At 31.4% G+C, this 13,243-nt stretch overlaps 1 protein-coding gene across 1 annotated transcript; it reads left to right on the top strand.

Annotated features, from left to right (window-relative positions):
- Nucleotides 1–11,451: 11,451 nt before the first annotated feature.
- LOC106757341 (uncharacterized mitochondrial protein AtMg00810-like) lies at nt 11,452–12,245 on the top strand. The gene is made up of 2 exons (XM_014639989.1): nt 11,452–11,515; nt 11,659–12,245. Exons 1-2 carry the CDS (start codon nt 11,452–11,454, stop codon nt 12,243–12,245), a joined length of 651 nt encoding a protein of 216 aa, XP_014495475.1.
- The last annotated feature ends 998 nt before the right edge of the window (nt 12,246–13,243 follow it).

The raw sequence follows: 13,243 nt of genomic DNA, 5'->3' as shown, positions 1-13,243 counted from the left end.
GAATTGAAGTTGGACTGTTACATGATGGCATGCGTTAATGTAAAAAAATTTATACAACACAAAGTTACATGGAGGATAATTTAATTGCGTGAGGGAATTATTAATCCCATAAACCAGATCATTGTATCTAGACAACCACTAATAGCAAGCTTTGATCTAGACAACCACTAATAGCAAGCTTTCACAATATGGCATAACAGAGTATACAAGATACAACAAGGAGCAAACCAGAAAATCACAGTATCATACNGTAATCAGCTTAAAAAACATACCTTCATCATTCACAGTATAGTGAATCNAACACTTGTGCTTCCCAATCNAGTGGCAATAACAGAGCGGTGACTAATTTTGCAAAAAATTTCAGAAACTTGTAACCAAAACAGTGTGCCATATGGGAGGAAAATTTAAGAAAATGAAAGATGTCATAACCCATGATAGTGTTCAAAGAAGTGATGATACTACTGTGAATATTAGCCACAATCACTATCTTCTATAAACTATAAACTAGTAATAGAGCAACACAATGAAAACCAGAATAGAAACCCAAATCTCCAATATTAAACCCTAATCCCCAAGAATAAAAAACCCAAATCCCCAATTTTAAACCCTAACCCCCAAAACGCACCAATAATCATGCAGATGAGCATCAAGGACGTTGTTGTTGTTGAGCCACCAAAGGTCGTCGTTGTCAGGTGGATGAGAGATTGGGAAACAAATTGGTGTGGAGACGGGGAGGGAGAGAAATCGCAAAAGAGATGGGGAAGGAGAGAAATGGGAGGNTTTGCAGCGNTCTAAAACCTAAAAAGCAATTAAAAAAGATAAATTTAATTTTTATTTTAAAATTAGCATAAATTTAAGTCTGTTGAAATTTAAACAGATGTAAAATTGTAAAATTTAAGTCTGGTTCTCTTTTAATAGACTTAAAAGATAAATTTAAGTCTGATATTATTTTAACAGACTTAAAATAGTANCTTTTATTTACAAAATTGCCACCGCATATTTTTTAAGTCTGAATTTTTTCTAACAGACTTAAATTGACAGACTTAAAAACCTAGTTTTGCACTAGTGACTCTAGCCTTTGCTTCCATCAAGAGTCACCTTCATCATCCATTCCATTCCTGGAGGAGGTGTACTCAATATATCGGAAAAGAAAGAAACAAAAGAGAGGTCGACCAAGAGAAGAGCCTACTTTCTTACCCATCATCACCATCCCCTTTGTTGTTAAGCTAGATACTTATCAGGAGAACATAACAAAAAAATATAACCAGTATCTTCATCTTCATTTGAACCTCCATCCCAGCTCAAGCATAACACCACCATCCTCAACCTGCACTGCACAAGGCAACAGAAAAAAAACTAATCACCAAGAACAAAGACCAATTTCTAGCACTCAACACATACTCCAATGTTTCCAATCCCAGTAAACAAAACATCAATTGATAGATGAATTAACCAATAAAGCAAAAAAAAAAAATATTTTCGTCCTCGACATCGGCGGTGGTGCTGCTGGAGGCGCTGGCGTTTAAGGGAAAGAAAAGAAAACCCTCGAACGGAGAGGGAGGAGAACAACGTTGGGGAACCGTCGAACGGAGAGGGAGGAGAACGGCGCTAGGGGCGTCGGTGAGGAAGCATCTCCGCCGCAACTCGCGACAACCTTCTTAGGTGGAGGCAGCGGTGACAAGAACTCTAGGTGGAAGGTGTGCGTTCTCCTCTCACACGCGAAAAGGGGCGAGATCTCGGTGGAGGGCGGTGGTGCACGCGGCTGGCTAAGGCTACAGTGGCGACCGAAGAGGGAGGAAAGAAAACCCTCAAACAGAGAGGGAGGAAAAAGCGCAGGCGGTGAGAGTGGTTGCTTCTGGGTGTTTCGCTCGGAGGAAGAGAGGCTAAGTCTCATTTTCAGTTTGGGAGATTAATTTAAAAATCATAAAAACAATCTAAATCCACGTCTAATGAGTCATTATGTGCCACCTGTATAAAAAATGACACATCCTCTTACCAGTAAAGACATTTTTAACGTCGTTCAAGAAAATTAACGGAATAAACTTGATTGATCTAATTTTTTAAATTTAAGGACCAAATTGATCATTTTTAAAAAACGGGAACCTATTTGAAGAATACCAGCAAAAATAGGGACCACCAAATCTATTTAACCTAAGTTATTTTACTTTATATTTTAGATTTAAAGTGAATTTAGAGAGGAGTAACGGAGAGGATTTGAAGATGAATTTTTTTTTTATTGTTTATTTGAATAAATTTGGAAATAAGTGAGAATGAATTTGCAAGTAATTTTTTTTAATCTGTCACATAAATTAAATCCTATACTAATTTTCACAAAATTTACTTCCAAATCTACTCTCCTTTATTTCCCAATTCACTCAAGTGAACAACAAAAAAACTTACCTTCAAATTTTCTCAAATTCACTCAATTACTCTTTCTCATATCCACTTAAGTGAACAATGCCATATTTTTTTTTATAAATAAAGTACCATGTATAATTTTTATTAGAGACTAATTTTATATATACTTTTTTATTATATTTAATATGATATTTAGAGTTTAAAATTTTTTCGAAATTTTTTGCCATGACAAAACAGACAAAGTGAAAGAGATGGATGGACCGGCTTGAATGGACGGATTGACGAAATAGCTAGGGATAGACAAATTGATTGGGTTGATGGAAATAGTCAGACTGATAGAATGGTCGGAATGAATGAATTAGTCAATTTGGTCGAACTGACCTCGATAACTGGAATGACCGAAACTGATAAAATGATCAGAATAGATAAATTGATCAATTTGGTTGAAATGACCTCGATGGCTGGAACGATCGAATTAGACAAATTGATTGAACTGCATTATAAGAAAATCAAGTATTACAGTCAAAATTCTTAAAAAACGTGAAATGACCAATATATACAAACTATCTAACTGAACAAGTTAGACAAGATGATTAAGACCTACCAAACCTAATTTTCTTGCCATCTCTACTTTGTTAAAAAGAAAAACAAAATAGAGACTCCTTGGTAAGTGACTAGTCTCTCGTTTAAACCAATATAAAAGAAAAGGTAAATGTGAAAAAGTATTCATGATTTTTTTTTTATACTTACAATACATATAGATATTCATGAATATTTATATATTTTATTTTTAAAATTTGAAGTAAAATTATTTAGAAATAAAACTTTCAAATATAAACTTAAATAAAAAGATTAATTAGGAATACAGTTTCAAATTAAATTACATCCTAAAATATTAATATTAATGTAAATAAGTTTAATCTTTCTAAAAATTTTTAAAAAATAATCTCTTTAAAAATAATTTCAATTTCATAGTTTTAAAAAAACATAATATGAAATTAAATTTTAAATAATTCTTCAACTATTAATATTTTTTCAATAATCAATTTATTTTGATCACCTAAGTTTTGAAAAATACAATTTTTTTTATTAATAATTATTAATGAATAGTAAAAATTAACGGGCCAAATACTATGATATTTTTTTATTCACCAATCAAGAAGCAGATAATTAAATATATGTATTAATTAGGTAACTCATTAACATAGTTATTCATTCATGCTATGCTATGTTTATATTAGAAAATATTGAATAGAAATAAAAAAAAAACTTGTAATATATTTAATTAATATGATAAGAAGAAATGAAATTAATTAGATAAAATAATGAATTATAAAAGACTTTTTGGTTTAATTTTAATAAAATAGGTATTAATTAAATTTTAAAAATATTAATTACAAAATAATTAATTTATAAAATTGAAAATAATAATTAACCCATTCTAAATGAAAACAAAAGAAATGACTTAGAAATTCAAACATGAAATTAAGAAATAACAAAATAAAAGAAAATAAAAAAAATTTGGTCTAAATTAGAGATCAAAACATGATGAATTTTTTTATTGTGGATTATGGTGGACTATAGTTCCTCCTCTCGTCATTGACCACACACTATTCATTGTCATCCTATAAAATTAATGTAAGTTTAATTTTACAATTTTAACTTTAAAACAATTTTACATAATTGTAATTAAAATAATATCATCTCATTTAACTTCAAGCAACATATGATGGTAGCTTTCGCATCGTTGTAACTGTTACATGAGGTCTGCTTGTTTTTCTAGATGATAGGAAAGAGCTAATAATGTAAAGAGCAATTCATAATGGAAAATGATATTTTAACATCAAATTTTTTATATCATTTTGACATTGTCCACGTGTCAAAATGTAGTTAGACGATTTCAAATTAAAAAAAAAATGGTTTTTTCCTTTCAAATATGCTCTAGTCTCAGTTTTTTTTTAATTTAAAATTGTCCAACCACATTTTGATACGTGGATAATGTCAAAATAGTTTTAAAAATTGGTGTTAAAATATTATTTTTCTTTAAATATTAATATTGGACAAAAAGGGGACGAGAGTTGCCGAAAACAATATGTGATACGTGCTGATGGATGAAGTAACACCCAAATGTTGGACGCACTAATGAATATTTGGTTTCTGTGGGCCTTTTCTTCCTGCACCGTCTTGTTCCTTCCTAAACCCCATAAAACATGTAATTCTCAAACCATCCTTCATTAAAATTATACTAAAAATTTCTATATCTGTTTTTTTTTTCATTGGATATTTTTGGATCCATAAATACATTACGAAACATCAATTTTGGAATATAAAAACATTTTTTAGAATTAATGTTTTAAAAAATATTTCTAGATTAAAAAATACAATCTAAAATATGAAAATATTTTTCGAATTGAAATCCTGAAAGATATTTCCGTATCTGGAAATGCATTTTGAAAAATCCAATTTAAAATATAAAAATATTTTTTGAATTAAGCGTTTTGGAAAGTATTTTAAATTTGGAAATGCATTACGAAACATTCACTTCATAATATACAAATATTTTCTATATTGAATGTTTTGAAAGGTATTTATAGATCCAAAATTGTATTAGAGAACTTCAAATCTAGAATACAAAAATACTTTTTGAATTGAATTTTTAAGAAAATATTTCGAGATATTCAGAAATTGAGAAGGATAAAAGTGAGGTTTTCATGTGTATGGTGGGAAATGCAAATTTAAATAGTAATTGAAGCGCGTGAGAAAACAAAGCATTTATCTTTTGGGCTTTCTTTTTCTTTTGAAGATATACATACCCTACCGTATCACCCTTTTGTTTGGTACCCTATGGACCAATTATTAGATATACCTTTTTCTATATTCTATTTAAAAATATAACAACAATTTTAAATAATTATATATTATAAATAATTTTATACCACCAAAAATACTATTCTCTGCATCATGAATTCAACCACTAAATTATGAACTAAAATAATTTTTAATTTCATAATTACAAAACTATATTATGTGGTGTTTAGTTTCTTACACCAGTTGTTGTGTCATTTTCATCAAAAGATTTTCCCATTATCTCTTCTAATTGATCTAAACAAATGATAACATCGTGAAATAGTTTTTAGTTGAAATTCCAAATCTCAATTAATTAAGAAGTATTCAAATCACATACATATTAAGGATGAAATTAATTGTATCTGCTGAAATGGAACGAGGATAACAGCTTGAGTTGACTCTGTGCTTCAATCAATCGGTCGATCCAAAGGAATGACCTACAGAATACACTCCGACCCTCAAGTCAGAATTTTTCTGTGTAGGTTTTTTGTTATTCAATAGTAAATCAAAGTAAGTCTACCTCAAGTAAATTCTTATTTATAAAGTTTATAAAAATCTGACTAATTAATTTACTTCTTAATGATCATTAATGCAAACTTTAATCGTTTGACCATATCTGTTATAACATTAATTATATTTTAACTCTATTCAACGGTTCTCGATACCGAACGATTTCAAAACGCTTTCTTACACCTCTCGCGCTTGATTTTCTCCCCCACATTTTGCCATCCTCCCCGGTTAGCTTCAAGTCCCATAGTAACATTAACATTTTTTTTTGTGATATATAACAAGTTTTTAATAATAATATATGTTGATAAAGACAAATATATGAATAAGTAATAGAAATATAAAGTGTGATTATTGGTAAGGGGTATCGTAGAATGAAAGACAGTGATAATTACATTGCAAAGGCGAATATACTGATAAGAAAGAAAAGAAAGATCATTGATTATGTGTTTGAACTTTTTGTGTACCCTACTTTGTTGATAACAAATATAAGGCCAATATTCAAAAGACACATGTGCTAATATGTATTATGTAATGATTAACCATAATCATAATTAGTGACACAACCATATAATAATACTCTATAGAAACACAAATGAAGGTTTTACCTTTTTCTTCACACATGGATGAATCAATGTTGTTCCATTACAAACCCTAAAAGTTCAAATTTGAATTTCAAAAAATGTTTCTCATTGCTAAAACTTTTTAGCTTTGTATCTCCTAAAATGGCTACCCTCGAATTCACACAAGGTAAATTTACCATTCATGTAATCATGAAAATAGAAATGTTTGAATTTCTAATCAGGTGCTTTAGAGTGTGCTAGAATTAGGTTTTAACATATTTTGTTTAAGATTTTTTTTTATCAGCAAAATTATCAGAGATGTTTATTAAATGATTTTTAATGGTTTTAAACAATGATAATTAAATTTTTCCTTAGTTTCTTCTTACACAACATATTTTTCGTGTTAGATAAACTTAAATTTTAGAGATTTGTTATTTTATTTAGTTTTGGATTTAGTAATATTTGGTTTGATTTTGATTGAGATAAAATAGATATAGGTGATTTTGATTTTAAGTAAGTTGATATTTTATATTCAGTTTTTATTATTTGTACTCGGTCCAAAGTCCTATTTGTACCTATTTACAAGTTGTCAAAATTTAATGAAAATTACCCGCAATAGATTGAAAAGTAAAATTATTTGTGTGTACCTTATGAACATGTATAATGAGATTTTCTCAAGACATAATATCAAATATCACACTTGTAATTACAACTCAACAAAGTCAAAATCACTCACGTTATAAATATAAGTAATAAAATATCGTTATTATTTAATTAATAATTGGTAACTAAAATTTAATACAAAGAAATTTAAAGAAGATATAAAGTAATGCTTTGATATTTGAGTATGTCACTTTGCTTTTAGTCTTTGTAGAAAAGTTAAGTGGATCAAATCATAATCGAACATATTTTATTTGTTACACATTAAATAGAAAGAGTTAGACTTTCACTATCATTGTAATTTTTTATTTAGTAATAAATGATTAATCTAATAATTGATATAAAAGTCAATATCAATTTCCACATGTCACTTGGATCAAGTTATTCCTAAGCCGTTTATAATCCAAAACACTTCAATCAAATTCTAAACTAACAAAGTTTTTAAGTATATATTTTTTATTTGTATTAGTTATGTTTTATTTTTTATTTAACAAATATGTTTTCTTAAATGAAAAATAAATCTCTTTAAACAAAAGTTCATGTTTTAGCATTATATAATTTTTAAACTTCTATTTACTCATAATTTACCCAATGCATATCCAAATATCATATCGTATATATTCATATTGAGAATATTTTCAAAGTAATCCAAAATAAGTTAGAAGGATCATATTTTCAAAGTAATCCAAAATAAAGTAAATCTCTAACTTATTTTATAAATCATATGTATTAGTTTAAAAAAATATTTTTTTAATTTTTTAAATACAAATTTTCAAACAATACTGCTCCTAAAAACAATCATATTTACATAAAAAAATGTGATAATATTTGTTCCAACATAAATTTTGTTAACTAATATTGATAGTTGTTTTCTGTTAAGATTACTATTTTGTGGTAGTAACATGTTAGGATAGTTTATTTTAAATGTCTTTCCTGGTTCCCTTTTCCTAACCTTTAAAAGGTTAGTTTTTCCCCTCAGTTTGTAATACATACAACATTTGATCATTCACAGATATGAAAAGTTAAAGTTTTTCTTACCCTTTCTTGTTGTTGTTGCTCTGATCTATCCTTTTTCTTCTTCCTTCATCAACGACAGAGAACCTCTAGTGTGCTTTCTGTTCCTTCTCTCTCTACCACGAAGAAGACGCTAAACTCTCTTCCTCTCTCTATTCATCGTCGAAGAAACAAGTCTGGGAGCTTTTGGAAGAGATATTTTTATCTCTGTTGGACCCTTCAACAATTGAGTTTCGATTTAAAGGCTATTGGGCCTTTCTTTTCTCGACTTAAGGCTATTGGGTCTTTTTCTACAATATGGTATCAGAAGTGCAACCTGTATCTTGAGTTGTTCTTGGCATCTTGACCCATTCTTGACATGACGAAAAATAACCCAGATCCCACCACTAATCCCTCAAGCCCCTATTATCTTCATCCTGGTGAAAATCCAGGTATTACTCTCATTTTCCAGGTTCTTACTTTTCAATTACTCATCCTGGAGCAGAAATTTGAAAAGAGCTATACTCTCCAAAAACAAAATTAAATTCATTGATGGCAGTATCAAAAAGCCTGCAAGAACCGACAAATTATTTGAAGCCTAGGAGAGATGTGATACAATAGTTTTGTCCTGGATCATCAAGACCCTTTCAACCCAGATTGCAGAAAGCGTCCTTTATGTTGACACTACCCAATATCTTTGGGAAGAACTCAAAGATAGGTTTTCTAAGGGAGACTATTTCAAGATTTCAGTTTTATTACAAGATATCCATTTTATTAAGCAAGGAGAAAGAAATATCAACCAATATTTCACTGACTTAAAAATTCTTTAGGAAGAATTAGAATCTCTCAGGCCTATACCCTGTTGCACCTGTAAGAACTCATGCACATGTGATCTGTCTAAAATCTCTCTAAAATACACAGAGGTTGAACACATTATTTACTTCCTAAAAGGACTCAATGACACCTACCAAACTGTTCGGACTCAAATACTTCTAATGGAGCCACTTCCCAACATCAACAAGGTCTTTTCTCTCCTTATGCAGCAAGAAAGGCAACATCAGGATAGGGGAGGCCAAAATTATTCTTTCAAAGTTCTAGCCAGCACGTCTGACAAGCCCAACTGGAAAAGTCAAGGTCGTGGCACTAACTCACATGGTCAAAGAAGAGGAAGAGGGAGAAATCCCAATTATGGGAAGCAATGTTCCCATTGTCACAAGATGAATCACACGATTGATGAATGCTACTCTAAACATGGCTATCCACCATGGTACAAGAAGAATGATCACCAAAACAGTCAGGATAGGGGAGGCCAAAATGAATGGAGTTATGCTAATGCTTGCAAAGATGATTCCACCTCTACCTAAACACAGAATGCCCAACAGAAAAATCATAGTAATTCTATGCAGATCTTTACTCCTAAAAAAATGCAAAAACTGTTAAAACTCATAGAGGGTACCTAGACACAGAATACTCACAGCATTAGTCAAATTTAGAAAAACATCCCTAGAGACAGCCAAGGTAATTTCTCCTGGATTATTGACACTGGGGCCACTGATCATGTGACCCATGAAAGAAAATATTTTATTACCTTTCAGAAAATTAAACCCATATCAATTAAACTTCCTAATAATTCTGTGGTTACAGCCCAACACGCTGGAACTATCCAATTTTCTGAAATTTTATCATATTCAATGTTCTCTACATTCCTGAATTTTCCTTCAATCTTATATTTGTACAAAGTCTAACAAGGGACTTAAATTGTATTTCTAACATTTTCTTCTAAGACTTGCCAGATTTAGGACAACTCTACCTTGAAGATGATTGGGCATGCTAATGTTTTCAAAGGCCTTTACTATCTTCAGTCATTTTCTGTTTTTACCCAGCACTATGTACCTAAGACTGTTCTTTCTTGTAAACGTGTTAGTAATGATCTATGGCATTATAGATTGGGACATCCTAGTCACAAAATCATAGAACAAATATGTAAAAAATTTCCCTATGTTCAAATTCCATCTAAAATTGTTTGTGATGTTTGTCATTATGCTAAACAACATAAACTGCCTTTCCCAGAGCACCACTGTTTCTGCTAACTGTTTTGAATTAATACACTGTGATATATGGGGACCCATTTCTATATCTTCTATCCATGAACATAAATACTTTCTTACCATAATTGGTGACTACAATAGACATACTTGGGCCTTTTTAATGCACAATAAAGGACAGACTAAAGAGTTTTTACAGAATTTTATCCTAAAAATCAAAAACCAGTTTGGAAGAATGGTTAAAACTCTTAGATCTGATAATGGCCCTAAACTTAATTGTATTAGTATGTATGATTCCTATGGTATTAATCATCAAAGGAGTTGTGTAGAGATACCCCAATAGAATTCTATTGTTGAACGTAAACATCAAGACATATTAAATAAAACTTGTAGTCTCCTCTTCCAATCTAGTATCCTTACTGCTTATTGGTGCTATGTTGTTTCTCATCCTATCTATTTGATAAATAGGCTTCCTACTTCTGTTCTAAATGGTAAAACTCCCTATGATTTGATATATAACAATCCTCCCACTTATTTGAACTTAAAAACTTTTGGCTGCCTATGTTTTGCTTCCACTTTAGAGCATAATAGACATAAGCTTGATTCTAGAGCTAGGAAAGGTGTTTTCTTAGGATATAAAAATGGGGTTAAAGGATATATTGTACTTGATGTGAATACTAGAGAAATTTTCCTAAGCAGGAATGTCATTTTCTATGAGAATATTTTTCCCTACAAAAACCAACCGAATAATGAGAACAATTGTGTTGAAAAAGAAATTGAAACTGTTTTTCCTAATGACCTTTGGTATGGTCCTAACTATAATGGGGCTCAAAATTTTTTGGAGAATAAAAACATTGAGCAGGAACCTGATCACAAAGAAAACACTAGCACCAACACTGGTAATGATCATATTGGTGACAACTCTAGAAGACCCACTAGAACAAAAAGGGTCCCTGAATATCTAAATGATTGCATCCATAAGATTAATCACTCCTCGTATGATTCTTTACATGCTAAGAATAATTACAAAACCCCTTATCCTATTTCTAGTGTTTTGTGTTATGACTCTTTGTCTGAAAAACACCTCAAGTACACTTTAGTTGTTTCTGCCGATAATGAGCTTAAATCTTATAATGAAGCCAAGGAAAATCATGAATGGGTTACAACTATGCAGAAAGAACTCAAAGCTTTGCAGGATGATGGGACTGGGCACTTAACTCAACTCCCTCCTTGAAAAAACTCCATTGGTTGCAGGTGAGTTTACAAGATTAAGCATAAAGCTGATGGTAGCATAGAAAGATACAAAGCTCGCTTAGTAGGTAAAGGTTATACTCAGCAAGAAGGTATAGATTTTCTAGACACTTTTTCACCTGTTGCTAAACTAACCACTGCCAGAATGATTCTGGCCATTGCTGTCGCAAAGAATTGGCATCTACATCAACTTGATGTAGATAATGCCTTCCTACATGGAGACCTAAATGAAGAGGTGTACATGGAACGACCACCAGGACTGGATATTCACGAGAAAGGATAGGTTTGCAGGTTAACCAAGTCTCTATATGGGCTCAAACAAGCTAGCAAACAATGGTTTGATAAGCTATCTTCTTTTTTACTCTCTGTTAACTACACTCAATCTAAATCTGATCATTCTCTTTCCATTAAGAAAACTTCCACAAATTTTACAGCTCTCCTTGTATATGTAGATGATATCATTTTAGCAGGAAATTCTATTAAAGAAATTGACCATATAAAGGCTCTTCTCCATAATGCTTTCCGGATCAAAAACTTGGGAGAGGTAAAATATTTTCTAGGCTTTGAAGTTGCCAGATCTAAGAAAGGAATACACCTATGCCAAAGGAAATATGTTTTGGACATTCTTGAAGAGACAAGGATGCTGGGATCCAAGCCTTGCACAACTCCCTTTCTAAGTGACACAAGTTCCTTGTACAAAACTGAAAATTACTTTACGAATCCAAATTTCTATCGCAGGCTAATAGGGAAGCTACTTTATCTCACTAATGCTAGACCTGATCTATGCTCTTCTGTTAATCTTCTTAGTCAATTTGTTCATGCTCCTACTGATTACCACTATCGGGCTTTGCAGCACATGCTCAGATTCATTAAGTCCAACCCTTCACAAGGCCTCTTCTTTGCTGCTGACTCTCATATCCAGATCAAAGCTTTTAGTGACTCGGACTGGGCAACTTGTCCTAATACTAGAAGATCTACCACTGGCTTTTGTGTCTTCCTTGGATCCTCTCTTGTATCATGAAAAACTTAAAAACAAAATATTGTTTCCAGGTCGTCTACCGAAGCAGAGTATCGAGCACTGGCTGCTACAGTATGCGAAATTCAATGGATCCCTTACATCCTACAAGATCTCAATGTTGAGACCACTACGGTTGTTGCCCTCTATTGTGACAATAAGTTTGTCAAACATATTGCTCACAACCAAAGCTGCCATGAAAGAACTAAGCATATCGAACTCGACTATCACGTTGTACGAGAGAAGATTCAAGCGAATCTCCTTCATCTCCTACCCATCCGCTCCAACAAGCAGCTTGCTGACATATTCACGAAACTACCTCACCGTGTGCATTTTTAGTTTATCGTTTCCAAGCTTGGATTGGTAAACATACACAATCTAGCTTAAGGGAAGGTTATTGATAGTTGTTTTCTGTTAAAATTACTATTTTGTGGTAGTAATCTGTTAGGATAGTTTGTTTTAAATGTCTTTCCCGGTTCCCTTTTCCTAACCTTTAAAATGTTAGTTTTTCCCCTCAATTTGTAATACAAAGAACATTTTCTTGTTGTTCTTGCTCTGATCTATCCTTTTTCTTCTTCCTTCATCAATGACAGAGAACCTCCGGTGTGTCTTCCATTCCTTCTCTCTCTACCACGAAGAAGACACTCAACTCTCTTCCTCTCTCTATTAATCATCGAAGACTTGACAAGTCTGGGAGTTTCTGGAAGAGATATTTTTATCGCCGTTGGACCATTCAACAATTGGGTTTCGATTTAAAGGCTATTGGGCCTTTCTTTTCTCGACTTAAGGCTATTGGGCATTTTTCTACAATAACTAATGTGAGTAATTATGTTAAAGATCTTAAGATTAAATAAATGTGAGTAATTATGTTAAAGATCTTAAGCTTAAATATATTTGTGATCTTTAAATTTAGACATAAAATTAAAATTTATTTTTATCTTATTTTTTGATATATTTTAATTTTTAAATTTTAAAAATTAAATATATATATATATATATATATA

Source organism: Vigna radiata, chromosome 1 (genome assembly GCF_000741045.1).
Source record: "Vigna radiata var. radiata cultivar VC1973A chromosome 1, Vradiata_ver6, whole genome shotgun sequence".
In the NCBI taxonomy this organism is placed as follows: Eukaryota; Viridiplantae; Streptophyta; class Magnoliopsida; order Fabales; family Fabaceae; genus Vigna; species Vigna radiata.
Note: the sequence above shows the minus strand (reverse complement) of the source record. Positions and strands in the feature narration are given on the sequence as shown.

Coding starts and splice junctions, on each gene's coding strand:
- LOC106757341 (XM_014639989.1), top strand. CDS start 11,452: ATGAAGAGGTGTACATGGAACGACCACCAGGACTGGATATTCACGAGA. Junction 11,516..11,658: donor GAGAAAGGATAGGTTTGCAG/GTTAACCAAGTC, acceptor CAAATTTTACAG/CTCTCCTTGTATATGTAGAT.